The following is a 27,798-nucleotide window of genomic DNA, read 5'->3' as shown; positions in this document are numbered from 1 at the left end:
AGCTGTTAGAACACAAGATGGATTGGGCAAACTTGTGGAAGGGGATAGAGATCTACAGCTGATGTTCAGCCTCAGTAGCAGCAACAGGAGCTGCGGTCCACTTCCAAGTCCTGCTCAGCAGGTTGGGCTGCACATAAGCTGCTTTTGGTGAGCCTGAGGTGTGGCTTCCATAATCTTTTGGTTGCCTTACCTTGATCACATTCTCTGGCTTCTGGTCAGTCGGCACTTCAAACAGGAGGCTGAAGAGAGCGAGCACCATGGCTTGCACCACCTCCTGTCTCCCTATTTGCTGGAAGCTGCACAGATCAGCTGCAAGAAATGTTTCTGCAGCACTTTCCAGAAGGGTAGCCGTATTAATCTGTTGCAGCCGTTTTGTAGCGCCTTCAGGATTAGCAGTTTCATTAAGCTTTTTTTGTGGAGTGAAAAGCTGCCAGAATTACATTTTGGTGCTGCAAGACTCTCTATTGGTTTTGCAGCAGTAACTCCAGAGCGACTCCTCCCATGCTAAGCATTTAACTCTGCTAGAATCTTGCTTTTCTACTTACAGTGTAATCTGAACGCAGGATCCACCTGAATGAGAGTTTGGAGGTCTTGCAAGTGTAACTCCCTCATCCCCACTTAAACCGCCCAAACTTAAGCTGGCCTGTTCCCCAAAAGCAGCATGGCAGGACTGGGCAAGGAGAGATTTACAGCTATGCCAAACCCCTTCCAGCTCAATCATGGAACTGGCAAGCTGGCACAGCTTACACCGCGCAGAAGTGTGGCATAAGTGAAATTCTCCTTTCAAGGCTTGTTTTCCCTCCAGCAGGCTTGGGATGACTCGAGTAAGCAGTATAGCCTTGTCCCGATTGGAATCTGGAATAAGGGTAACTTAAACCACAGGGCCTAGGATTTGCCTATCAGAAGGTCGGTGGTTCGAATCCCCACGACGAGGTGAGCTCCCGGTGCTCGGTCCCTGCTCCTGCCAACCTAGCAGTTCGAAAACATGTCAAAGTACAAGTAGATAAATAGGTACCACTCCAGCGGGAAGGTAAACGGTGTTTCTGTGCGCTGCTCTGGTTCTCCAGAAGCGGCTTAGTCATGCTGGCCACATGACCCGGAAGCTGTATGCCGGCTCCCTCGGCCAATAAAGCGAGATGAGCGCTGCAACCCCAGAGTCTGCCACGGCTGGACCTAATGGTCAGGGGTCCCTTTACCTTTAAACCGGCATTAAGTTCCACCAGCTTCCTGGATTTAGGATTGCTCTGCCTGATGCAGAAACAGACCCAGTAAGGCATTGCCTTTGAAACGGCTTGTGTTTAAAATTCTAGTGCGTTTCCAGGTTACACAGAACTCCTCTGCAGAGTGAAGCAGGAAAGTCAAACTATGTTCCTCTGCCAAGCTAATATTTATACCCTATTGAATTCTTGTACACACCATTTGCACAAGTGGAAGTCACTTGCAGAACAAAAAAATTCCTTCCAGTAGCACCTTAAAGACCAACTTAGTTGGTCTTTAAGGTGCTACTGGAAGGAAATTTTTTGTTTTGACTATGGCAGACCAACACGGCTACCTGTCACTTGCAGAAGTAGGTCACCAGAGGTGGACACTGCCCCTGCCGCATGCCTTTATCTTAGGTGACAAACAAAAAGACAATTAATTCTGTTTTGTGTGAAACACCCCTGATTAGTCAATGGTTTAATTAAGATTTAATCAGGCATCTATCTATGTTATCAGTTTGTGCAACTTGGCTAATAAATGCAGATGCACCATCAAAGGACTCTTGTTCCAATAATGGGGTGTTCCGGCTTTGCTTCTTGACTGCTGCTCATTTCAAGTGGGATTTCACCATGCAGCAGGCAATTCGAGCAGCTAAATCAGGAGCTCATTGGAAGGACTGGGCTTTTTGTTTCAATAAAGGACGGGCGCTGCAAAGTGCGAGACAACCCCTTGCTTTTATGAAATGTTGCTAAGCCGTCCCAGAAACAAATCGGGAGTGACGGCTCACGAAGCATCTAAGACTGCCTAATTTCCCAGCAAACGAAGCTCCCTTTGCCCTTTTAAATTTAAACCCAAACTCCTCTTCATAGAAGTTGTTAATTAAAAACTAATCTGGGTGTGGACTTTTTTTCACTGTTTTAAGCCTTGGTATCCCTTTGGGGCTTGTCAGGGTGCCGACTTTGCCAGTACAGTGGCACCTCAGTTTAAGTACTTAATTCGTTCCGGAAGTCCGTTCTTAACCTGAAACTGTTCTTAACCTGAAGCACCACTTTAGCTAATGGGGCCTCCTGTTGCTGCGCCACTGCCACATGATTTCTGTTCTCATCCTGAAGCAAAGTTCTTAACCCAAGGTACTGTTTTTGGGTTAGCAGTCTGTAACCTGAAGCATCTGTAACCCGAGGTACCACTGTAGTATATAGAAATGAAGCCGTGAGAGGGTCTGCACCTTGATGTATTGGGGCTGTAACATGATACAGAACTTTAATCCTCCCGTTTGTTTGTTTAAAAAACCAGATCTTTAAGATCAGGAGGAAAAACTTTGGTGCTGGTAACGCAGCGGTTTGATTTTACCCTCCAGAGGCACACTCCATTAGCTCTAGAGACAAGACGGGTGCCAACAATACCATGTAGAACACTCGCCGATGTGCTAGTATTACTAGGGAATATCTGGATTTAGGGATAAAGTATGGGTCGGCAGCACTTGGAGAATGCCACCTGAACAGGACCTTGCAGAGCCAGGCCGAGGCCCAGGCCAGGTAGATAATGTGCCCCCGCCTTTTTTTTTTACCCTGGGGATAACTGAAGTCTTATAAATAAGTATATAAATAAATAATTTTCACAAACGTTATGCGGATGCCAGGGAAGCTTTTCTCTTGCTCTGCCAGCCATGGCCCCAGGGAATCCGCCCACCGCCGCCTTTGCGCTTCTGCGTTCACCCCAGTGCATCCCCTGCGATTGTGACTATGTTGGCTGAGGCCCCCTTTGGAATCAGAGGCCCGGGCCAAGTGGCCCATATGGCCCCCCCTCTGTCTGGGCCTGCACATGGATGAGGAGGAATGAGAGGAAGCAGGCGAGACTCACAGGCCACGTTAAGCTGAGGTGTGGGTGGGTCCCTATACTCAGCTGCAGAGGGTCAACACAACCTCTTGGGAACTAGGAGTGTAAAGATTAATTAGATCTCTCCGGGAGCAAATACAGCATGACTATTAGCCATTGATAGACCTATGCCAGGCATAGGCAAACGTGGCCCTCCAGATGTTTTGGGACTACAATTCCCATCATCCCTGACCACTGGTCCTGTTAGCTAGCGATCATGGGAGTTGTGGTCCCAAAACAGCTGGAGGGCCAAGTTTGCCTATGCCTGACCTACGCACTATAAAAACTGATCTTACTTTATTAAAAGTGGTCATCCTATCGTTTGAAAACAGATAAACACACCCCCTGCCATAAAGAGGCGCTCAAATAATTTATAAGATTTTATTGAAAAAAACCATCATGTACTCATGTGTCAAATCCGTCAATAATTTACTTATTGGCTCGTGTCGTTCTTAACGATGAAGCAACTGGCATGCAGATGGGCTGCTTGGTGAGCTCGGCTATGTGAGCAAGGGGGCAGCTGCCAACTCTGCAGGGGGAAACGATCCCCACTGCTTTGACCCAATTTGTGGGGAGAGCTCTTGGAGTGCACCAGGTTCAGTCTAGGTCTGTTACAATCCCATGAAGCACTGTGATGACTATTGACTGAAACGCTCCCATGTTACTGAGCTGAAATGCTTGATAACCTGGAGGCAGCAGAACTGGGGGGGGGGGGGGGTCTGCTGCCACAGTCCCAAACTCCCTGGAAATTGGTGCTCCTCCTTAAATCCCTGAAAACAACTGCTGCTAACTGTGCAGAGCAGTTCCCGAGGGGTGTTCCTGTTTTTAGGTGCCACTTCCAAGTTGCCAGGGTGGGGCCGAATGAGGCCCACGATCCACCACCCCGCCATCCTATACTACTGCTTCTTCAAAATACACAAGTAACCTTTTTGCACTTTGGTGCACCTGCGCAAAGCTTATTGCACTTGCACAACACAGAACACCCTGAGGCCTGGCTTGTTTGCTTTTTGAAGAAGTGCTTGTTCCACCCACCCGAAGACAAACCCATCATCAGCGGTTACGTTGCAGCCAATCTTGAGCCCCAATGGCATGCACATCAAGTCAGGATTCACCCCCACCCGGGCTTCTCCGCACTTACGCTGAACAACATCCATACCATTTCCCAGCCACCCCATTTAGAAGAGTTCCTGGACAGTTCTGTGCAGATTTTACCTTCCTGAATAATCTAGTGCCACCTACAAGGCTGGCATGTGGCAGACCGTTGAATGCACTTTTCTCATCGCTGTTCAAACAGCACAGCTTGCCACTGTGCATTTTGGGTCGGGGGCAGGGCTTTCAAGCCATTTCACACCTGGGGACGCCCCTCCCTTTAAAAGCCTGGCCACTGAGTGCAGCTGAAGGCATTTCTGAGTCAGTGGTTTGACACCCACGCACCTTCCTTCTCCAGCTGTGTTGCACGCTCAGCCTCCTTTTGAAATTATAATCTTTCCCCTGCCGCCAGTTTGGAGTGGCAGGAACAGTAGCAAAATGAGCTTTTGGATTCTGTGCAACCTGCAACCACCTTCTCTTCTGTGTGCCAAGACTCACACCCACAGCCTCCCATCATCGCAGGTGTGCTGTGTTCCAGCTGCAAGCCTTTGCAAATTCCTCCAAACTGCCCCATAAGACACGAGTCTCGGTAATTCAAAGGAAGCGCTCCCGCCGGATGATATCTAACTGGGAAAGTAGCTGAAAACTGGATCCCTGTGACTGGGAGCTGATAGCTGTTTACGAGCTGGGTGCTGGGCGACCACCTCCTTTCGATCCTCGGAGTGCCTTCTCTTCCTGGCATCATTCACCTTCATGGCTTTCCAGCCTTGCCCTGTGGTCACTCAGCCAGCGGCTATCAACAGCAACTGCCCGTGTCCATACAGGGATTGGAAATCGGGATTGACGGACTGCAGCTCGGACCAATCGATATGTGAGTGTTGCTGAGGACTGACCATGCTGGGGGCAGGGAGGAGGGCACCCTGGGCACAGTTGCTTTCCTCCCCATCTTGCAGCAAAGCCACCCTACTGCTGCCTGGCACCTCTTAGGTGCAGGGCTCAAGCCTGCCTCAAAGGCATGTCTTTCCCCAACGGAGGCTCTGGTCTTCCGTACCCGTTTGCTGATTTACAGGTATTCGGATCAAAGGCGCTCGGCTTCAGGGTCCAGTGCAGAGTGTTAGCGTTGCAGAAAACTGTCCAGGTCTCAACCTGGCAATCTCCATGTCAAATTGAAGCCCTCTCTGTCCCCTCCCCCAGGTTTCTGCGGGATCTTCTGCCTTCCCTGCCTCATGTGCAAGGTGGCCACGCAGTACGGCGAGTGCTGCTGCGTCCCCTTCCTGCCAGGGGCTCTTGTGGCCATGCGGACGGGCCTGCGAGAACAGCTGCGCATCAAGGTACCATCACTGGGGGGACTTCTGGGAAAGTTCCAGCAGGTGATTGCCAGGAGGCACAGAAGCAAGCTCTCCGGTTGGCACACGGGAGTTATAGCCAGGGTGAAGGAGGGAGGTGCAGGCAGGCAGGCGGGGAGAAAATGCACAGAGCTCTGCAGCCTTTTGCACAATGGACGCCAGAGCTCTATCCCACCGCAGCAGCCCACATTCTTTGTCGGGCTGTAGCCCATCGTCTGGTAGAGTCAAGGAATTAGCTCTTGCTACTGATCAGACGGAAGCTCGCAGCTCTTCCTCTTGACCGCGACATACAAAAGTCCAATGTGGAGAAAGGGGAGAGGTTGCCGGATTGGTGCAGTTTGGCCAGAGGACAGAGTTTGGGGGAGACGCAGGCTGCTATGCAGATCCAGGGGGTCTCATCTTGAGAGCACATCCTATCAGTAGATAGTTCCCATCACGCCGTCCCTGCTATTCGTGGGAACTGGTTTGAGTGCCGAGAATTCTGGTGCCGAGAATTCTGCCGAAAACCCCTCCACGGAACAAAAGATGGAATGGCTGTTAGACTGGGTTTAAAGCAGGCAATCTACACAGGCTATGTTCGGTGTTTAATCCGGGGCAGCGGGGAGGCGCTTGGAGGTAGGAGCGGAGACAAGGCTTTGCCCGACTGATGGTCCTCCCCTCTTCCACAGGGCTGTGTGTGCTGCGATTGGTGCGCTTTCTGTTTCTGCTGCCCCTGCGCTCTGTGCCAGATGGCACGAGAGCTGAAGAGCCCATGTTGTTAGCCTCATCCTGAGCTGGACACTCTGGAGCCCCCTTGCTGGTCAGCCCCGTCCCCTACTGCGTTGGGGGTGCTGCGGGGCTCAGGTGCCTGGAATGAACTGAACCGAACCACTCAGAGAAGCTTTGAAGCTGAGTTGCAAAGCGCTGCCAAGTTGGTTTCCAGCCGACTGATGAAGCGCAGGCATAGGAGAACTGCAAGCTTTGGACTGTCGTGGCTTGTGCCTCTCAATGGACTTCAGGTGTTGCTTCACTAAGGACAGTCACAACCTGCTTCTCCAGTGTGTGTGTGTGGGGGGGGAAGAGCCACATCACCCTCTCTCCCCTGTTAATATTACACTGGGGGCACATAGGAAGTTGCTGGCGTTGTAAATAAATAGGGGGGGGGGAATACAGCTCTCCTCCTGCAATCGATTTGGCAGCAAAGCATCTCGATTCTTCAGCTTCCAGGGGTTGGGTCCAGGAGCTGCATACACAAAAGGCAGTTGATTCAGAACTGTGATGAAACATCCCTGGGAACTGAAGCTGCGGTTCTCAAAATGCTGAGCAAAACAGAAGGGCCAGTTGACTTCAGTCACAGAACTGTAGAGTTGGAAGGGACCCCAAGGGTCATCTAGTCCAACCCCCTGCAATGCAGGAATCGAGGGGCTAAAGTTTTTCTTAGGCTGTGCCATTTGAAGCCATGTGACACATGCGGAAAGGCTTGGCCCTGGTGCCTTAGTGTCGCAGGTGCAGCGAGTGTTTCTCAAACCCGAACCCCAACTCCCCCCCCCCCCCAGTCTGAGGTTGTACAATACATACGTAAGCCGTCTCTTTGGCAATCTGGTGTGTGGGCTGATGGCTGATGGGAGTTGTAGTCCAACAACATCCAGCCGGCACCAGGTTTGGCAATGGCCCATTCAGCACTTGATTGTGTTGACTCCACAAAACCACCTCCAGCTCGGCTATTTTGCCAAGGAAGGAAACAGTGTCAGGGAAACTCTATGAACTTCTGAGGGCTTTTGGTGTCTGTGTGAAGGGGGTGGGTGGGCAGGCAGTGGTGGCCAAAGGACCGTAACAAAAGTAGGTGGGAGGGAAGGAAGGGGTTAAAATGCAAAAAAGGGAAAACAACACTGAGAAAAATCAAGAGAGGGGATGTCAAATCCCCTCTGCAAACAAACACATGGAGTTTCCTTCCGACAAACCTGTCCCTGACTTTTAATGCAGAAGAAAAGTTGGGCTGGCGGCCACTTGCTGCCCATTCCCTCCTGGGCAGCTGCGCAAGGAAGACTGGGAGGGAGCCTGCGCTAGAGAGGACCCCTCCCTCCCCACACCAACACTTTGGAGCTGCAGGCGCCCTCTGGTGGCACGGTCTGTGTTCCATGACATGATAATGGGAGATGCTTCCCTTGCCTTCCACCCGCAAAGGCGCTTCTCCTGCGCACCCCTTCTCGGCAGCCTCTCCGAGGCGAAGAAGGGCTGCTGAGCGGGCGACGCAGGCAACGAGTCCCATCCCTTCCGAAGCCCGGCAGGGCTCCCCCGTCGGCTCAGAGGGACATGCTTGTGAGGTTCTCGTGGCTGAGGAGTCCTTTGCGGGAGCTGCTGACTCCGTGGCTGCTGCTGCAGTAGTCCTGGAGATTGTGGCGCAGGGTGACGAGGGCAGAGCCCAGGCAGGCACGGTTGGGGGCCTGCAGTCCTCCGGGCAGCTGGAAGAGGACCGTGGCCACCCCGGCCATCCCGTCGTCCGTCGGCTCTAGGGTGATGGGTCCCACCCGGAAGCTGGAGTAGGAGTAGCCCATCAGGTGGGAGAGGAAGGGCTCAGAGCGTCGGAAGTGGGCCACAGGGTAGGGTACCTCGTGGTACGGCTTCAGCCGGCTGGGCTGGGCAGCGGTCAGCGCTGGGTGCTTGTGGGGCCGCGCGGGGAGGAAGACCAGCTCGGCCGCAGCTCCCAGTGCATCTGGCTCGAAATAGATGGTCACTTTAGCGAAAGGCCGGCTGGCCATCTTGGTCATCTCCTGCAGGTGGCGCCGCTGCTCATGCCGCAGGTCCAGGAACTGCTTGACCTTCCAGAGCAGGACGCAGACGGAGAGGAAGAGGAAGAAGCAGGAGAAGAAGACGGAGAAGAAGACGAAGAGGTCGATGTGGGCCTGGTCTTGGCGGAAGAAGAGCAGCCCCTGGGACTCGGTGACGTTGGGGCTGGTGCCCCCGATGCCCAGCAAGATGACGTAGAAACGGCTGGATTTCAGGGCGTGGATCTCGTGCGGGTAGGTGATGACCACTCGGTCCCGGACGGCTCGCACGACCAGCACCGCTTGCTGCTCCCGCACGGTGATGTAGGTGATGAGCCCGTGGGTCCGCGCCTCTCGAACGGCCGGAGAGGGCTGGCTCCCGTTGCCGAGGCCGCTGCGCCCGCCTGCTTCTTCCCCTGGCGGCACGACACGCACCGAGTGGAAGCCCGTGGCCCGGTCCACGTCCACCACAAACATCTCGTAGGAGGTGGAGATGTAGACGTCCACCCCACCAAAGGTCACGTCGATGGTGATGCGGATGTCCACGTTGGTGAATTTGGGCTGGACACCGAAGAAGACGGAGCGGCCGAGCAGCAGGTTCTTGATGTTGGGCTCGTGGAAGCAGTTGAGCTGCGACGTCGGGTCAAAGCAGCTCTCTTGGTCCACGATGATCAGCCGGTAGCACTGGTGGCCGCCCACCGGGTTGCCGTGGAAAAACTCGCGGCACTTGGCGCACTGTTGGGGACAAGGGCGAAAAGGCAGATCAGATTAGTGGGATTGGGGGGGTCACGCGAGCAGTCTCATGCCCATCCTACCCAAATTCTTCACTCTGTGAAAGGGGTGCAAATGAAATGACGCTGTACTGTTGCTTCTTATTCCAAAACCTTCACCACTTTGCTAAATTCACTTTGCTTCTCCCAGTCGAAGGGTGGCACAAGGTGTTCTGCAGGTCTTAGTAATGGCCCATAACCACCACATTGTGCGCTTTTGCTGTCCCTGCACAGATTTACAACACAAAACGGTCCCTATTGGTCTTCCTGCCAAAATCAGTCGTCCAAATGCCACAGAGGAGGTGTCAAAAAGGACGTCACCTACACTCTTTTTATCTCCTAGCAGAGGTATGCAAATTCTGAACAGAGAATGATGTTCTGGCTATCACGGCAGGTCGCTATCTAGAGGCTACGTAGGTTTATGCAATCCCAGCCCAGCACAAAATCATGTGGCAAGGAGCTCCATGGGTTAATTATGTGCTGTGCACACAAACCTTTCTTTTGGTTTCGTGGAAGTTCTCCTGCATGGCCTGGAGACAGGGATGTACCTAGGGGTTGGCTGCTGCCAAGGACACAGGCCCGGGGGGGGGCACAAAAAATGCCCCTCCCCACTCTGCCTGCCCAACTATGCACTCCCAGAGCTGCTCCTCTGCTGCTCTGCATGGCTGGGCAAGGTATGAAAGCTCCCCTGGGTGCCTTGGCGGAGGAATGTGGTTGCTGATGTGGGCAATCACGGCAGCCCCATTTGGCCGATGCCGCTATTAGGAGTATGTGTGGAGAGCCCAGTAGGGTTTGGAGAGAAGAAAGCAGGTGAGAGCTGGAGGAGGAGGAAAAAGGGAGGGAGGGAGAAGCCAGAAGGGAAAGCAGCAAGCAGAACAGAGCAGACCCAACCCTGATGGCTGCAGAGGAAGTTACCGGCAGAACACGAAAGGTGACAAAAAGCAAACTTTTTCCATTTCTGCTACATGATCTCTCCCAGCTGAGGGCAAGGGAGCCTAGGTACACCTCTGCCTGGAGATACTGTGCTTGGGAGAGAAATGATTCTGTCTCCTGCCCCATAAACGATCTTGCACGGCTCCGAGTTATCACAGTGGGGATTGTGGGGGGAAACCTCTGGATGGACTGCGCCTTATTCCGCAAGCTTCTTTCATCCCTGCCAAGGACCCGCCTCCTGCGGCCGCAGCCCCGCCCCTCACCTGTTGCTTATAGCAGTCCTTTTTGTCTGACTGGGCACTGTTCTGGCAGCCTCCCGTCTCCGTGTTGTTCTGGCAGGGGCAGCCGGTCCCATCCAGCTCGTTGCACGAGTCAGCGTGGCCGTTGCACTGGCACCTGGGAGGAGAGGGGTCACGGGGAGACACAAGAACATGAGAAGAGCCCTCCTGGATCAGGGCAACGGCCCAGCCAGTCCGGCATCCTGATCTCACAATGGCCGGCCAGATGTCTATTGAAAGCCCCCAAGCACAAGAGCCCTCTCCCCGCCTGTGACTTCCAGAAACCAGTATTCAGAAGCGTTACTGCCTCTAGGGAGATACCGTATTTTTCGATCTATAAGATGCACTTTTTTCCTCCTAAAAAGTAAGGGGAAATGTGTGTGCGTCTTACGGAGCGAATGCAGGCTGCGCAGTGATCCCTCTTGCTGTTCTGGCTTTAGGGATAGCCGCGCAAAGCCTCTTCAACAACATTTGATTCAGAATTTTTTTTTTCTTGTTTTCCTCCTCTAAAAACTAGGTGTGTCTTATGGCCGGGTGCATCTTATAGAGTGAGAAATACGGTATATGCATGGCTCACCCATTCCGAATTCCACTGGTTTTTAAATGGACCCTGAACATAAAACTACAGTGGTACTTCAGGTTAAGAACTTAATTCGTTCCGGAGGTCTGTTCTTAACCTGAAACACCACTTTAGCTAATGGGGCCTCCTGCTGCTGCCACGCTGCCGGAGCACGATTTCTGTTCTTATCCTGAAGCAAAGTTCTTAACCCGAGGTACTATTTCTGGGTTAGCGGAGTCTGTAACCTGAAGCGTATGTAACCTGAGGTACCACTGTATAAGAACGGTCATGAAAGGATCCAGCCAGTGGCACATCTGTGTCCAGGATCCCAGCCAACCAGATATTGCGGGAAACCTGTTTCTAAGTGCTTTTAATATATGGTGTTCTCTGTTGTTTTTACTGCTGCCGTTGTAGCATCATGATGTTTCGGTTTGATATTGTGGTTTTATTGATACCACATATGATGGGAAGAAGCCCTGGGATAGGTTTTGACCTAGAATGCAGCATATGTTTGGTTTTTAAAAATATAAATAAGAATGAGACTCAGCCTTGGTCTCCCAGCTCCTTACTTGGTACACTTTCCCTCCAGCAGGAAGTAGCCGTGCAGGCAGCTCTCGCATTTCTCCCCAAAGCTGTTGTTCTGACAGTTCACGCACACGGCGGCATCCTCAGCTGGCCCTTCTGCCACCCATTTGGGGATCTGTGGGGAGGCAGGGAGACGAGCGAAATGTGACTTCCCACTCGTGCATTTTCCCCTGGCAGCAGACTAGGCTCACAATCCTCTGACACAAATGCTGATCCTGAAACATGACGCAAACCCATTCTCTCTCTCTGAAAGGCAGCTGGTTACAGTGGAATCGGGCTTCACGCGTTTTCATTAGACCCAGCAGCAAGTGTTTTGTGTATTCGTGGGCGCAAAGGCCAGCTTCAAAATGCAACTGGGAAATATATATTTCGAGGGAGGCAAGGAGCCTTAAATCACTGCCTTTTCTCAAGAAAGGTGATTTATTTCTCATGCAGAGAGAAGTGCACAGCGTGGGTGGCACCGAACTACCTCACAGGGTTGCTATGAGGATAAAACAGGGAAGAAGAAAACCCCGTAGGTCACCTCGAGCTCCTTGGAGAAAAGGAGGGATAGAAATGCAACACTTAAAACTATGTTTTACTTAGGGGAGCCTCGTTGAAATAAATGAGCATGGCTAAATTGGGCCCATTAATTTTAGCAGGTCTGTGCTGAGCAACTTAGTTGAAAAGCACCCCATGAGTATGCCGGCACTAGCGACAAGTGCTCATTCGTCTATTTTACAGGTACACAGAGGAGTGACAAATAATAATAATAATAATAATAATTTATTATCTATGCCCCACCCATCTGGCTGGATTTCCCCAGCCACTCTGGGCGGCTTCCAACAGAATATTAAAATACAATAGTCTATTAAACATTAAAAGCTTCCCTAAACAGGGCTGCCTTCAGATGTCTTCTAAAAGGCTGGTGGTTGTTTTTCTCTTTGACATCTGATGGGAGGGAGTTCCACAGGGCAGGTGCCACTACCAAGAAGGCCCTCTGCCTGGTTCCCTGTAACTTGGCTTCTCGCAGGGAGGGAACCGCCAGAAGGCCTTGGAGCTGGACCTCAGTGTCCGGGCAGAACGATGGGGGTGGAGATGCTCCTTCAGGTATACTGGACCGAGGCCGTTTAGGGCTTTCAAGGTCAGCACCAACACTTTGAATTGTGCTTGGATTGTTTATACTGGGAGCCAGTGTAGGTCTTTCAAGACCGATGTTATATGGTCTTGGCGGCTGCTCCCAGTCACCAGTCTAGCGGCCCCATTCTGGATTAGTTGTAGTTTCCGGGTCACCTTCAAAGGTAGCCCCACGCAGAGCACATTGCAGTAGTCCAAGCAGGAGATAACCAGAGCATGCACCACTCAGGAAAGTACCTGTTCAAAGGTGTGGCTATGATGCAGTAAGCACAGGAGTTCTACACACGATGGCACAAAAGGAAGGTGCCAATATGCATTGGATTCTCTGAAGAATATGGGTGCCACGCTTTGGACCTGGCAGGTCTCCTTCCACCACAAGAGCTGCTAGCAGGCCCGGCTCCCCGCCCCCCACCACTGGCACTCACCAAGGCCGGCTCCAGCGGGAAGCGGGCAGGATCCCGGCGGGCTCTCTCGTACTCCTCCCGCGTGATGCAGACGTTGCTGTTTCCCCGGCAGAAAGTGTTGCAGGGGCGACAGGAGCCGCCGCTCAGCGCCGACCCCACAAAGAGCGGCTGGCATTTTTCACAGTGCTGCCCCTGAGGGGAAAAGAGGCGAGGGGGCAGAGTTGGTCGCAGGCACGCACAGCGAGCGACAGTTTGCCTTTTCGGCCTCCCGGAAGGCCTTTAGAGGGAGGCAAGTCCGTGCAAGAACACAGCAGCACGGGGATTTGGGAAGTTGCTTTCTACTGAGTCCGACCACTGGTCCATCTAACTCGTCTTGTCTACACTGGCTGGCAGCAGCTCTCCAGGCTGGCTTTCTACTGAGTCCGACCATTGGTCCACCTAACTCGTCTTGTCTACACTGGCTGGCAGCAGCTCTCCAGGCTGGCTTTCTACTGAGTCCGACCATTGGTCCACCTAACTAGTCCTGTCTACACTGCCTGGCAGCAGCACCCCAGGCTGCTTTCTATTGAGTCTGACCATTGGTCCACCTAACTAGTCTTGTCCACACTGGCTGGTAGTAGCGCCCCAGGCTGCTTTCTATTGAGTCTGACCATTGGTCCACCTAACTAGTCTTGTCTACACTGGCTGGCAGCAGCGCCCCAGGCTGCTTTCTATTGAGTCTGACCATTGGTCCACCTAACTAGTCTTGTCTACACTGGCTGGCAGCAGCACCCCAGGCTGCTTTCTATTGAGTCTGACCGTTGGTCCACCTAACTAGTCTTGTCTACACTGACTGGCAGCAGCACCCCAGGCTGCTTTCTACTGAGTCCGACCATTGGTCCACCTAACTCAGCCTTGTCTACACTGACTGACAACAGCTCCCCAGGGTGTCAGGTAGGAAGTGTCTCCCAGCTCTGCCTGCAGATGTTGCTGGAGATTGAACCTGGGTGCTTCTGCATTCAGGGCAGATGCTCTCCCATCACAGCCCAGTGTGAACCCAGCTGCAGGTCTTCTCTTCCAACTGGCCTCCGCTTGAACCCCCCAGCTTCCGCCCTTTCCCTGCACCACTCGGACCCTCTCAGCCGCCCTCTGCCCTCACCATGGTGTTGTTGAAGCACTGCAAACACTGGTCCTGGGCCTCCACCCCCTGGCAGTTGCTGTGCTTGTTGCACTGGCACTCCACGGAGCAGTTCTGCCCCACGTAGCCAAAGTGGCACTGGCAGGCGTTGGGCTCCACGCAGGTCCCGTTCACGCAGCCCTGCTCACACACCGGCTTGCACAGCCCCGTCACGCTGCAAGGGAGAAAGGAGGAGGCGCAGAACAATTGGTACACAGCGTGTGCGATCCCCACCCCCAGTGGAAATTCTGCAAAGGTTTCCCCACACGCTGGTGTTGCCCACCTAAAAAGAGTGGCTAGAAATTGCTCCGCCTAATAGCAAACTTGAGTGGTGTACTGTGCATCGGTATGGAAGTGAAAGACAGCCACAAAAAAAATATGGGAGTGGGAGACAGAGGTACGCAGACTTATATTAAAAGGATTTTTAAATTACAGTGGTGCCTCGCTAGATGAAAAGAATTCGTTCCGCGATTCTCTTCGTCTAGCGGTTTTTTCGTCTTGCGAAGCAAGCCCATTGACAGCTTAGCAGATTAGCGCTACAGCTGTCAAGCGGCTTCCAGTGATCAGCTGTTAAGTGGCTTATCAGTGGAACAGCTGATAAGCGGCTTAGCGGCTTAAGAAAAGGGCGAAAAAAGCGAAAAAAACCCGTGGGGGGATGCAAGATTTTTTTCGTCTTGCGAAGCAACCCCTTAGGGAAATTCGTTTTGCGAAGCGCCTCCAAAACGGAAAACCCTTTCGTCTAGCGGGTTTTTCGTCTTGCGAGGCGTTCGTCTTGCCAGGCACCACTGTAATGAGATATTTTTTAAAACCCACAAAACCTGCCCAACAAGAACCTGTGAGTTTATAGCAGGGGTCAGCAAACATTTTCAGCTGGGGGCTGGTCCACTGTCCCTCAGACCTTGTAGGGGGCTGGACTATATTTGGGGGGGGGGGGGATGAACGAATTCCGATGCCCCACAAATAACCCAGAGATTCATTTTAAATAAAAGCAAACATTCTACTCGTGTCAAAACACCAGGCAGGCCCCACAAATAACCCAGAGATGCATTTTAAATAAAAGGGCACATTCTACTCATGTAAAAACACGCTGATTCCCGGACCATCCGCAGGCCAGATTTAGAAGGCCATTGGGCAGGATCTGGCCCCCTGGGCCTTAGTTTGCCTACCCATAGTTTATAGGATGTTGATAGCTTTGAGAAGCCTTTCTCAGCCCTGAGTCCCCAGATGTGCTCAAACCACAACTCCCATCATCCCTGACTTCTGGCCAGTCTGGCTAGGAATGATGGGAGTTGTAGTCCAACCACAGCTAGGGACCCAAAGTTGAGGTTCCGAGAGGGACAATCCTTAGCTTCGCATCTTGGTTTGCTTGGGCAAAACAAACCATAAGCACTCTAGCTCAGGCTTAACAGGAAGCAGAGATTGTGCTTGCTTTGTTGCTTATGCAGGGAGGAGAGCGAAGCAAGGATCTCTGCATTCTCAGCACGCCATCAGCAACAGTCTGCTGTGATGTACAGACATAACCTACGTGGGTTTACCCTGGAGGAGGAAGGGGTGCTGAAGGGACAAGGGTTCCTCTCAGTTTGGGAGAGTGAGGCTGCGGCAAATGCCATCCTCCATCAATAGAGAAAAGCGGCCGGTTCGTGCACAATATCTAAAGAGACCAGGGAAGACAGAAGGGATTTCGCAGCTCAGTTGTCTGAAATGCAATGGTTCTTAGTGAAGCTGAGGCAGCCACCGCCGACAGCACAGGCTTACAGCTTCATCTCCGCCCCCCTCCCACGGCACTCACTTGTCCAGCGTGTAGCCGTTCTTGCAGGTGCACTTGTAGCCGTGGGGCAGGTCGTTGCAGTTCTGGGTCTCGTTGCAGTCGTGGTGCCCGTTCAGGCACTCGTTCTCGGGAGGGCAGGCCATGAAGGCCCAGTCTGCTTTCAGGCCACACGACTCGACCAGTCCTGCAGGGAGGCGAGAGGGACAAGAGCTGCTGGCAAACCTTAAGAGCAGCTGCCCCCAACCTAGTGCCCTCAAGCTCTTCTGGGCTGCATCTCGCAACCGGCTTGTATCAGGCTCTCCAGGAGCAACCACTTAATCCTGGGCAAAGAGCTTCCCCAGACCACAAATAAAAGGAAATATTTCTGATTAGTATTAGTATTATTATTATTAGTATTAGTATTAGTATTATTAATCGCCCTATACCTGGGGGTCTCAGGGAAGTTCACAGAATAAAATCAAGATATAAAATCACAAAATACCTAATAAAAACAAAAACAACCCAATAGCCCCCCCACACAAAATAACACATTTTAAAATGGCATAATAATAACAACAACAACAACAACAATAACAACAACATCCCACCCATCTGGCCACTCTGGGCGGGTTTCCTACACAAGATTAAAAGTACGTTAAAACATCAGTCATTAAAAACTTCCCTAAACAAGGATGTAAATTGGATCAACAGAAGGCCTGGTTAAAAAGGAACGTTTCTGTCTGGCGCCTAAAGATCTATAATGAAGGCGCCAGGCAAACTTCCCTGGGGAGAGCATTCCACAGAGGAGGAGCCACTGCAGAGAAGGCCCCGTTCTCGTGTTGCCACCCTCTGGACCTCTCGGAGAAATGCCTTGTTTGCAACTAGGATTTGTGCGCATTACTGCCAGGCTGCCACTTTCCATGCCTTGTCCCGTGCTGCTATCCACACTCCCTGAGAAGGTGCCATTGACCCATCCACCCCCACCCCCCGGTTCTGCTCGGTACCTACCGTGGTGAGGACCGCTCCTCCCTCCCTCCATGCACCGCCCTTTGCCGTTCTCGCCACGGAGGCCGCACCAGCCGCACCGGGGCTGCTGAATGCAGAGGGCGCACTGCTGGAAACGGGAGCAGGACGGGGTGCAGCTCTCGGCCCCGCTCAGCACTCGGCCGCACATCCCGGCCGCGCAGCGCATGGGCAGGTACGTGGGGCTCATGCACTGCGGGGAGACAGGGGCGGAAGAGGGTGCCTGTTAGAGCTCACGTGGGCGCACTTTTCCCAATCAAAATCCTGCACCGTGAATAAATGACGCAGAGGAGCCCGTTTTTAGCGGAATTTCCGCAATCCCAAGCTCCCCTGCTGCCCCCGGGGATTACCTGCTGCAAGCTGACGCTCCAGACACACTGCTGCCAGCCCCCGTCGGCCCCCTTGGAGCTCAGGCACTCCCCACAGGTGCTGTGGTTGTGGCACGGCGTGGGGCAGGCCAGCGGAGGCGACGACTCCACCGGCATGGGGGACACGTTGAGGAGAGAGTGGCTGAAGCAGGTCCAGTCGTAGGTGGGCTGAACGCTCAGGATACGCCTTGTCTCCCCTGGGCCAGAAGCGGGAGGAGGAGGAGGAGGAGGAGAAGAGTCAGAGATGGTGGCCTTTGTGGTGTCCGAAACGCCTCTTCCTTTTCCTCACATACCAGGAGGCGCGTCAGCTGTTTCTCGGATGATTCCCAAGGGCCACTTAAGCACCCAGGGGCCTGACTTGTGGGACGTGTGCACAGCCCCCCACAGAAATAAAGAGGAGCTCCATGCAGCTGGGGCAGGAGAAAGCCATGGTGAACTGCGCAACATGCTGCTGTAAGGAAAGCTGCTTGGATTTCTTCATCTCGGGGATCCCCTCCCAAGCCAAGTAACTACCAATTCACCTTGCTCTTTTCATCAGCTCCCCCCAAACGCTTCCGTTCACCCTTCATTCCACCAGTGGCAGATCTTGGTGCCTCAAATTTGGCCTCTCACCTTCCATTCTACATCATAGTCACAGCATCCCTGAACCTCTGCGGCCGAACCACTCCCCCAAATCTGCCTTTGATTCGCTAGTGGCTGTCTGACCACTATCTGACTTAGTGTGGTGTTCTGTCCTGAAGAACCCAATAACATAAGATCAGGCCATTGGGCCTCCTAATCCAGAACCCCCTGTTCTCACAGTGGACAACGAGATGCCCCTGGCAAACCCTCAGGCAGGTCCCGTGCCCAAGAGCAGTCTCCCCTCCTGGGGCTTCCAGCCACAAAATCCCCATTTGCCTCCCCCTTGCACTCCTGTGCAGCCCCTTCCCTCTGCCTGCAAGGCCCATCAACGGTTCCCTCCCCGCCACCCACCTCTTGCCCCTCACCTGTGCGCTTGAACTGCCGCGTCCACATGCACTTCCCAGAAGCCGTGCACTTGGCGCAGTCCGAGGCCTCGCACGAGATCTCCGAACAGTTGCTGGCGACGAAGATCTCGCGCTGGTTAATGCGGCAGTCGTTCTCCGAGGTGCAGCTGCCGGTGCTGCCGATGCAGGCGCCCTCGGGGCAGTTGGTGCACCACTTGCACTGGGGTAAGGCCTGGGGGGCGGGGTTCAGAATACAAGGTCAAAGCCTCCCCGACTGGGGGCAGTCACTACAAACCAAAGGCTGGCGACAATGCTTCAAGCCCCAACCCCGTAGAACCCCTTGGCTTATATAAGCCTATTTCACAAATTTACATTTTCATATGGTTTTGATTGTATGGCTGTCATAAACCACTTTGGTTTTTTAAAGTAAGGCAGCAATATGCAAATGTTTTAATAAATAAACTGGCACTGTAACCTTTCTGGCGCTCAGTGTGTTCTGAGTAGCATTGATGCTGATTTGCAGGTGGAAATTAGGGGTTGCAATCAGATCACTTTCCATCATAGAACTGTAGAGTTGGAAGGGGCTCTGAGTGTCACCGAGTCGAAGCCCCGGCAATGCAGGAATCTCAACTAGATCATACACAGCAGGTGGCTAAAAAGCTCCAAGAAAGGAGAGTCCACAACCTTCCAAGGGAGTCCGTTCCACTTTTGAACACCTCATACTGTTAGAAAGGGCTTCCTGATGTTTGGTCAGAATCTCCTTTCATTGGTTTGGGTCGTAGCCTCCAGAGCAGAAGAAAACAAGTTTGTTCCATCCTCGAAGTGGCAGCCCTTTAGATATCTGAAGATGGCTATCCTATCTCCTCTCATTCTCCTCTTTCCCATGCTACACATACCCAATTCCTACAACCGTTCCTCATAAGGCTTTGGTTTCCAGACCCTTGATCATCTTGGTCGCCCTCCTCTGCACACGTTCCAGCTTTTCAATATCCATCTTAAATTGTGGTACCCCGAACTGGACACATTACTCCACGTGTGATCTGCCCAAGGCAGAATGGAGTGGTGCTATTACTTCCCTTGATCTGGACTACTTCTGTTGATGCAGCCTAGAAGAGCATTAGCCCTTTTCCCCTGCTACATCATACCGTTGACTAATGTTCAGCTTGTGGTCCACCAAGACCCCTAGATCCTTTTCACATGTACTGTTAGTAAGCCAGGTGTTCCCCATCCTATATTTGTGCAGCTGGTTCTTGCTGCCTAAGTGCAGAACCTCTCATTTGTCCCCACTGAAGTTCATTTTGTTATTTTGGGCCTACTTCTCCAATCTGTTAGGGTCATCCTGAACCCCAATTATGTCCTCAATCCTTTTTGCCATTTCCCCCTCCCTGTTCTCAGAACCCACTCCCTTGGGACACGCTGGAATACCTGGAAGCCACGTTTCGAATTCCGTACTTCCCTATCATTCCCCTGCACCCAATTCGGGGAGCGTCGGGAACTGGAGAGGTGGGTATTACGTGCTACTACAGTGTGAGCCGAAGGCCACCACCTGCCTTCAGCGCTCCCTAAAAAGTGAGTGCCGAGTTTGGAAGCCCCGCAACCTCCAACACAGAAGGAAGAAGAGGTCTCCCCAGGCAGTGGGCCAGCTGCCAGAAGGAGGGCTGGGGGCTACTCACTGGAATGCCCAGGCTGTGGGCCATGGCACGAGGGTGCTGGGCAAGGCACTCGCTGCAGGTCCTCAGCCGGCGGCACTCATCTGCGGACCTTGGGGTGGGGAAGCAGGAGGTCCCACCAGAACAGCCCTGCCTGCAGGAAGGAAAGGAGAGCAACGAGGAAGCTCAGTGGGGAAAAAACTCTTCCAAACTCTCCTCCTATACCTATAGGACCAACCCTATTTGCTCAAGAAGAAGAAGAAGAAGAAGAGTTTGGATTTGATATCCCGCCTTTCACTCCCTTTAAGGAGTCTCAAAGCGGCTAACATTCTCCTTTCCCTTCCTCCCCCACAACAAACACTCTGTGAGGTGAGTGAGGCTGAGAGACTTCAAAAAAGTGTGTCTAGCCCAAGGTCACCCAGCAGCTGCATGTGGAGGAGCGGAGACACAAACCCGGTTCCCCAGATTACGAGACTACTGCTCTTAACCACTACACCACACTGGCTCTCAACCTTCTCAATGCGTGATCTGCACCCCCCAGATTTATTTATTTTTTAAAAGGGAGTGAAATTCTCTAAAATGAGAGGATAGCACAATGAATCACATTGTTAAAGGAGGCCACATCCATCTTCCTGTAGGCCTCCAGAGGACTACAACTCCCATCATTCCTCACCTGCTGGCTGGGGCTGATGGGAACCGGAGGTCAACTACATCTGGAGGGCTACAGGCTCCCCCATCCCTGCTCTAAACAAATGGAGGAAGAGGATGAAAAAAAGTTTATGGGATGAGAGCAAACAAAATTGGCTTGCGTGGAAACAATGAGAGGAAAATAAGGATGGAAGAGGACAACCAAATTAAGGGTCTTAAAGCAATTTTCACAATGAAAGACGTAAGAACAGGTGTTCCCAATAAACGATTCAACCATCTATTAGATGAGATTCAAAAGTTAATCAGTTTGGTTATGGAAATTGGTGTATCTATGGTGGTTTGGTTAGGCTCAAGAGAGTTTTTGGCAAAGTTGAAGAACCTGGAAAACAAATTAGCAAGGGAGAAACAAGAAGGGGAGCACTCGTCTGTACTTTATGGGAAATTATGGATCTAGGAGTACAATGTGATTTTGGGGGGTAGAGGATTCAGTCTCTCTTCTGTTTAGAACTTTATGAAACTACGCAGCACAAATGTGAAATCCATGTGCTAACAATTGTGCGCTCCCTGGAATGGCTACATTACAATAACCTGAAGGCACCTGATGGAGCTTTGGCAATGCCTCATTTTAACTCCTTTGACTACTTGTGCCTCTCCTGCCACCAATGAGCTCCTCCCAAACAGCTCCAGCCCCCAGTTCTTCTCTCTGCTCTTGCCTAGTCCCACCCCAACTGCTAACCGCACCGTCCTGTTTCCTAACAAGAAGCACGGTCCGGCCACTCTCATCTTTGCCGTTTGCCCAGACTCTGCCCCTCCTCACCTCTCGGCAGCATCCGCAGAGAGGCAGCTGGCGTGGCACCAGGTGCAGCTGGCGTTGGACCTGTTGCAGGCTTCCGGACTGCTGAAGATGAGGCAAGGGTCAGAGGGCACGGAGAGGGCCACCATGCGCCCCAGCGCCACCCCGTTGAAGCCCCCAGAGAGGTAGATGCGTCCTCCGACAGCAGCCACAGCATGGGCAATGGACTCCATGATGGGCTCTCCCACTACTGCTTCTGCTGAAGATGGGAAAAAGAAATGCACAGCTGAGCAAAACTGGAGAGAGAACACACAGGGCTAAGGACAGCGGCCGGAAGCACATAAATGCACCTATGCAGCCAAATCAAACAACTGAAGGTGTTCTTTCAGAAAAGTATGGAAGGAAACGATTTGCAAGGCAAACACAGAAGATGAGGAAGCACTAGGGAACCTATAAAGCAGCAGATGGGAAGGGGATCTCATCCTCCAGCTTGGCCAGTGGACAGGAATGATGCGAACTGAAATCTGCTGACGTCCGGAGGGCCAGAGGTTCCCCCTCGCTTCACTAGATAAATGAATATAATTTCTACAAGGGCCCAGCGCCGACGTAACACTGGGCAGTCTTCTAGACAACTGAAAGCAGCTTGCAGGCCACACTCTCTGCCCTCCACTCACAAAGGCTCCCTTTTCGAGTTCAGAGTTAACCATGGTTAGCTTTCTGTCTACAGTGGTACATCAGGTTACATACACTTCAGGTTACATACGCTTCAGGTAACAGACTTTGCTAACCCAGAAATAGTACCACAGGTTAAGAACTTTGCTTCAGGATGAGAACAGAAATCGTACCCCGGCAGTGCGGCGGCAGCGGGAGGCCCCATTAGCTAAAGTGGTGCTTCAGGTTAAGAACCGTTTCAGGTTAAGAGTGGACCTCTGGAACGAATTAAGTACTTAACCCGAGGTACCACTGTACAATGAACTGCTAACCATGGTTGATGCCAAGTGAGAGCGTGCAAGCAGCTTCAGAAATGGATTTGGCACTAGCTTTGTTTGGCAAAAACTCTGGTGTCAACGTAACGCTAAGCACAGCTAGCTGAAATGGAGGGATAGAGAAATACGCACACTAGGCAGCAGGAACTCCTTACGGGGTGCCCTCCGCTACCTAACCATGGATAACAGGTGGGCACATGTCTACAGTCAGTCCTCATTGTGGGAGGCTCACCCACTCTCCTTCATCACATGTGCAAACATGGAGGACTTGAAGCCCTAGCGATCTGTGGCAATCAACTCAAATTCTGAACCGGTAAGGTATTGTTTCGTTGCAAATTCAAATGACTTGCATCATTTTTTCTGCATGTCAAATAGGGACCAGGGAGTATTATTTGTAAGGAAGCTCAGATTGTTGGGCCACAGGCTGATGTCAAATCCTATACCTCCGATCTTGCCAAAAAATCCATCCCAGCCCTGACCTGTGCTGTTGGGTAGGATCCAGGTGTTGCAGTTTAGCTGGTAGAAGAAAAGGTGGTTGGTGAAATTCTCACGTTCTGTGCGCCCCCCGATCACCACCATGGTGTCCTTCAGTACTGCTGCGACGTGGAAGAAGTGAGCCAGCGGCTGGTGAGGGTAGTAGGGAACAAGGGATTGAGGAAAGACAGGAAAGAGCCGTTTAGTAATAGCATATCACAATTCCCCCCAATACGAGCCTCGTACTCCACGGGGCCCCTTCTCAAGCCCATTCTTCCCCCAGATGCTCTGCTCACCCGAAAGACAGAGATTGCTAAGCTCTGGCTCTCCAGGGCAGACTATATTATAACAATATATAGTCTTCATTGGCTCCCAGTACGTTTCCGAGCACAATTCAAAGTGTTGGTGCTGACCTTTAAAGCCCTAAAGAGCCTCAGCCCAGTATACCTGAAGGAGCGTCTCCACCCCCATTGTTCTGCCCGGACACTGAGGTCCAGCAGCGAGGGTCTTCTGGCGGTTCCCTCGCTGTGAGAAGCCAAGTTACAGGGAACCAGGCAGAGGGCCTTCTCGGTAGTGGCACCCGCCCTGTGGAACGCCCTCCCAGCAGATGTCAAGGCAATAAACAACTATTTTACTTTTAAAAGACAACTTTAGGGAATTTGTTAATCTCTGATGCTGTCTTGTTTTTAATATTCAGTGGAAGTCGCCCAGAGTGGCTGGGGAAACAGTTCTGTTCCAAATATACTGGCTGCCTGCACTAACCATCGAACAGCACTGGTTTTGACCTTTAAAGCTCTTCACGGCTTAGGACCCCAATAACAAAAGCCTTATGGTTAATGCAAGAAAGAGCTGGGCTGGGTGGGTTTGGACTCCCATCCCACAGTAAGGGCAAGGGAAGGAGGGAAAGAAAGAAAATGTTAAATTGCACCATCGCTGAAATTGCAAGGAGGACAAGCACCCTCCCTGGGGAAATGATGGCTCTGTCAAGTGTTTGCAGGATCATGTGCTCATCATGGCCAACCTATACCAGACAGCAGATAACTCGCTCGGGAGGAACAACGAAATCTTCCGCAGGAAAGGGAAGACAAATTGCCGAGAGTGATTTAAGGCTTCAGCTGATGTCCTTATCAGCTTGACTCACACCCAGGAGATGACAAGGCTAAGCGTGCATTACATTGTTCTGTGCAAAGGTTTCGCTCAAGGCAGCTCGCTCCTCCCGTATCGGGGGGGGGGGGGGTGAGATCCTGGCCATGAAATCACTGGGGAAGGGCAGTAGATTGGGGGCAGAAGATCTGCTTTTCATGCTGAAGATCCCAGGTTCTGTCATGGACCAACTTCAGATAGGATTTAGAAAGACCTTTGCCAGAAACCCTGGAGATCTACCGCCAGTCAGTATTGAGCTGGATAGCTCTAATTCTGCATAAGGTGGCAGCTTCCTAGATTCCTATCTTCCGATCTCCATGCTACGTATTTAAACTTCCTGCTTAATTGTACTTTGTGTGAAGCAGCAATGTCATTGGGATTGTCTACCTCCAACACCCAAACTTCTTGCACTGAGCTTGCCTACGTTCTACGTGATCTCGCCTCTCCTAGCATGTATATGCAAGAGGGCACACATGACACAGGTGCAGGCACACACACACCACGCATACACACACACACACACACAACCGTGCTGTCCTCGAAAATGAATCTTTTCTCACTTATGCTATCCTACATTTCCCTGCAACACATGGACTTGTGGAGCTGGAAGAGACCAAGAGGGTCATCTCCCGATGCAGGAATCTCACAGACAGTGCTAAGCAGACCTCATAAATCATTCTGGGCCTCAGGGCTTTGCAATAGCGGCACCAAAGATGGGGAGAATCTCTACACTGGGAAACTCTTTGGTGGTTTCTCCGTACCTGAAGCCCTGTGTCTTTTTGGGAAGGCTGGTACTTAACTGCACCCTGGCCGCAACTGTTACATTTCTGCCCTGGCAGCATCTCACCTTTGGCCCCTGAGACGGAGCCAGCAAGCTCCAGGTCAGGTTGGGATAATAAAGGCTGTAGAGCTCAGGGGAAGCAGAAACCATCTCCACGTGGAAGCGATGGCCGCCAAAGACATAGATGGCATCTGTGCCCTCGTGGTACACAGCTGAGTGTCCGTACAGACCTGAAAAGTAAATTCAATACCAGGTGTTTTGTTTGCTGGGTGGGACTGGGGGGGCAGGGTCTGTGTTTGATCTCACTAGTGGAAATACAGAGTCAGGCACCGTGGGACATTTGTAACGTTTCCCAGCCTGCACACCTTGCAACTGTGGCACGAAGGATTTATGGGATTCCCTTAGAGGTTTTCAGAAGAGGCAACTGTCTCAAATCAAGGCAACCTTGCCTTCTCAAGAGGAGCATATTTTGGCTCTGTAACCACCTAGTCAATCCCAGGGCCCCACAGCGGGTCGAAAGGATCCCCTACCCGTAGGGGGCGTTCCAGCCTGGCTCCCGGCACGCCAGCTCTCCGACACGACGTTATATTCCAGCAGTTTCTTGTTGAAGCCGTTCTCAGGAGAGTAGCCACCAATAAGGAGCAGGGAAGAGCCACGCCGAGCCGTGAGTGTGTGACCGGCCACGGCTGGGATGAGAGGATCCTGGAGAAGTCGGGAAGGGAACAGGGAACATGTCAGGATCCAGGGCATATGAAAGAGGAGGGCACAGGGTAGGGGTGTGGGGCACAGCATTCCTTTCTCTTTCCACCAATGTGGATTCATCTGCAGCAACACTGGTGGAATGTGAGGGGGCAGTTTATAGGCTAAGATGGATTCTTTCCCCTCCACCAGAAGAACCCAGTAGGCTGCATCGTGGAAACAGAGGAGCATATGCTCTGTGCATTAACCCCAGGCCTTTGCGCTGAGACCTCCCGCACTCAGGTCCTCTCCTCATTCCTCTATCGGTCATGTAATAATCTGCTGCCAACACCCACAGTTTCGGATCAGGAGAAGGTACATGCCCAGCTTGGGAGTGTCCTGGAAGCATCTGGTTGCCTGCGGTTGGAAGTGGACTGGCCTGATCCGGTTAACAGGGACCTGCCAACCGCTCGCAGTCTAAATGAGGGGGCTTACCTGCACGAGCCTCCATTGCAAAGTGGTGAGGTTGAGCAGCCAGAAGTCGTTGGCCACCCCGTCGGTCGTCAGTCCACCAAGCACATACATCGCCTTGCAGGAGGGGATGTAGGCGGCCGCGTGAAAGTACCGGGGGTTGGGCCCTGGGCCTCTGTCCTCCGTCCCTGCCAGCATCTGGGTCCAGCGGCGCTCGGCAATGGAGTATCTGCGGAGAGACAGCGCCCTCTATGGCCAGGATGGGAAAGGCAGGGGCGGCCCATTGGAATAAGCCTGGGGAGGGGAGGGTCTCTTACCTGTACACGTTGCCCAGCATCCCCTCTCGCAGCGACATGCCCCCAAACATCCAAAGCGTGGTGTCCGGTCCCTCCACCATGGTGTGGCCCAGGCGGTGAAGAAACCGGCTGGCTGTGTCCTTGGAAAATGCACAGGTGAGGGTTAGATTATAGTGTTGGTCTTTCTGCATCTATGCCCACTTAGTGGCCAGTCAGGCTGCCTCAGAGACCCTGAGTGCGTAGAATCTTAGACTTGTAGAGCTGGAGGGACCCCAGGGGTCATCTAGTCCAACCCCCTGCAATGCAGGAATCTCAGCTAAAGCCAGTGGCGTAGCGTGGGGGGTGCAGGGGGGGCCGGCCGCATCATCTGGGGGGGGGCGCTCGCACTCGCAGCTCTCTGCCCCCTGCTAAAATCCACGGGTTAGGGGGCGCAAATTACTTGCCTTGCCCCGGGTGCTGACAACCCATGCTACGCCACTGGCTAAAGCATCCATGGCAGATGGCCATCCAACCTCTCCTTAAAAACCTCCAAGGAAGGAGAGCCCACAACCTTCCGAGGGAGACCATTCCACTGTCAAAAGACTCTTACAGTCAGAAAGTTCTTCCTGATGTTTCGTCAGAAGATCTCTTGTCGTAACTTGAAGCCACTGGTTTGAGTCCTCCCCTCCAGAGCAGGAGAAAGCAAGCTTGTTCCCTCTTCCATGTGACAGCCCTTGAGATATTTGAAGATGGCGATCATATCTCCTCTCCCTCTCCTCTTTACTAGGCTAAACAAACCCAGCTCCTTCAACCGTTCCTCATAAGGCTCGGTTTCCAGATCCTTGATCATGTCAGTTGCCCTCCTCCTCAGATAGAGGACAAACTGATTAGATGCCCTGAGTGTGCAAGAAGCCCAAAGCACAGCTATTTTCAAGAGTGACATTGCTCAGAGCAGCAAGAACTTTTTTAAAAAAAATTAATGCAGTATGCTCTCAGTGATAAATTACCCATTCTCATGGCTCAAAGAGGCCCCAGGCCGGCTGACAGAGAAAATGAACCAAAAAGCTAATGTCAGAGGGAGCCTTCAAGGGATGTGGGGGTTCACTTACAGCTGTCAGCTGGGTGTCGATCAAGGTTTCCCAAATGATCTTGCCAGCATCTAGAGGGATGGAACAATCTTTGCCGGCAAACCGATCGCTGCAAACACACAGACCCAGGCTCTAGGGAAGAGATGGGGGGGTAGGCAGAGAGACAAAGAAGGGTGGGAAGACAATGAGACCCACACGAGGACGCACACAAATTTTGGAAACTGGCTCTGCACTGCCATCACAATACTCAAAGGCCACCGTCAAACCACCTGAGGCTCATGAGAGGCAACTTGCAATGGCTCTCACAAACAAAGTACCCAGGTAACTCCTGTACTTTCTGGAGGTTTTCATATGTCGATGAGCAGCTATATATGATTCCTGCACTTCTACCCATAGTCTGCTTGCCTGCATTTTCCCTAAGGTGTAGACTCAAGACCACCTCACCTATGTTCAGTTACCCACCCTGCAGCCATTCTGCTCAGCAGAATGCAGCCAACCCTACCTGTATCCAAGCACTGCTTTTGTCATTCTGTCGTGCAAGGCCCTTTGGACATACCTGTATCACTGCAGACCAGGCCTGGAACTTAATGCCTTCCTAGCTTGTGAATGCTTTTTGACTGGGCACCCATGTCAGCTCCTAAACTCCCTGGGCAG

General features: G+C 52.3%; 2 protein-coding genes across 3 annotated transcripts in view; one reads left to right on the top strand and one right to left on the bottom strand.

The window, feature by feature from the left end:
* Positions 1-3,442: 3,442 nt before the first annotated feature.
* The window catches only part of MEGF8 (multiple EGF like domains 8), a 59,106-nt gene continuing 34,750 nt past the window's right edge, over positions 3,443-27,798 (bottom strand). Inside the window, exons 27-43 of one of the 2 annotated variants that reach the window (XM_083753562.1) lie at positions 27,166-27,276; positions 26,099-26,217; positions 25,806-26,010; positions 25,163-25,334; positions 24,699-24,862; positions 22,714-22,858; positions 21,273-21,507; positions 19,832-19,961; positions 18,180-18,390; positions 17,176-17,390; positions 16,811-17,018; positions 15,845-16,007; positions 14,038-14,230; positions 12,921-13,091; positions 11,364-11,494; positions 10,221-10,353; positions 3,443-8,989 (exon numbers count right to left, since the gene is read on the bottom strand). In XM_083753562.1, coding sequence (XP_083609688.1) covers positions 7,793-8,989; positions 10,221-10,353; positions 11,364-11,494; positions 12,921-13,091; positions 14,038-14,230; positions 15,845-16,007; positions 16,811-17,018; positions 17,176-17,390; positions 18,180-18,390; positions 19,832-19,961; positions 21,273-21,507; positions 22,714-22,858; positions 24,699-24,862; positions 25,163-25,334; positions 25,806-26,010; positions 26,099-26,217; positions 27,166-27,276 — 3,903 coding nt within the window. In that variant the 3' untranslated portion in view covers positions 3,443-7,792. The remainder of the gene's footprint in view (positions 8,990-10,220; positions 10,354-11,363; positions 11,495-12,920; positions 13,092-14,037; positions 14,231-15,844; positions 16,008-16,810; positions 17,019-17,175; positions 17,391-18,179; positions 18,391-19,831; positions 19,962-21,272; positions 21,508-22,713; positions 22,859-24,698; positions 24,863-25,162; positions 25,335-25,805; positions 26,011-26,098; positions 26,218-27,165; positions 27,277-27,798) is intronic. The other variant, XM_083753563.1, reaches the window with a different exon arrangement.
* On the top strand, positions 4,905-6,675 carry LOC310851779 (cornifelin-like). Its single transcript, XM_083754462.1, has 3 exons — positions 4,905-5,035; positions 5,359-5,495; positions 6,179-6,675. The coding sequence occupies exons 1-3, from the start codon at positions 4,918-4,920 to the stop codon at positions 6,269-6,271; spliced, it is 348 nt and encodes a 115-aa protein (XP_083610588.1). The 5' UTR covers positions 4,905-4,917; the 3' UTR covers positions 6,272-6,675.

This window comes from Podarcis gaigeae (genome assembly GCF_964106915.1).
Source record: "Podarcis gaigeae genome assembly, chromosome: 8".
Classification (NCBI taxonomy): domain Eukaryota; kingdom Metazoa; phylum Chordata; class Lepidosauria; order Squamata; family Lacertidae; genus Podarcis; species Podarcis gaigeae.
Note: the sequence above shows the minus strand (reverse complement) of the source record. Positions and strands in the feature narration are given on the sequence as shown.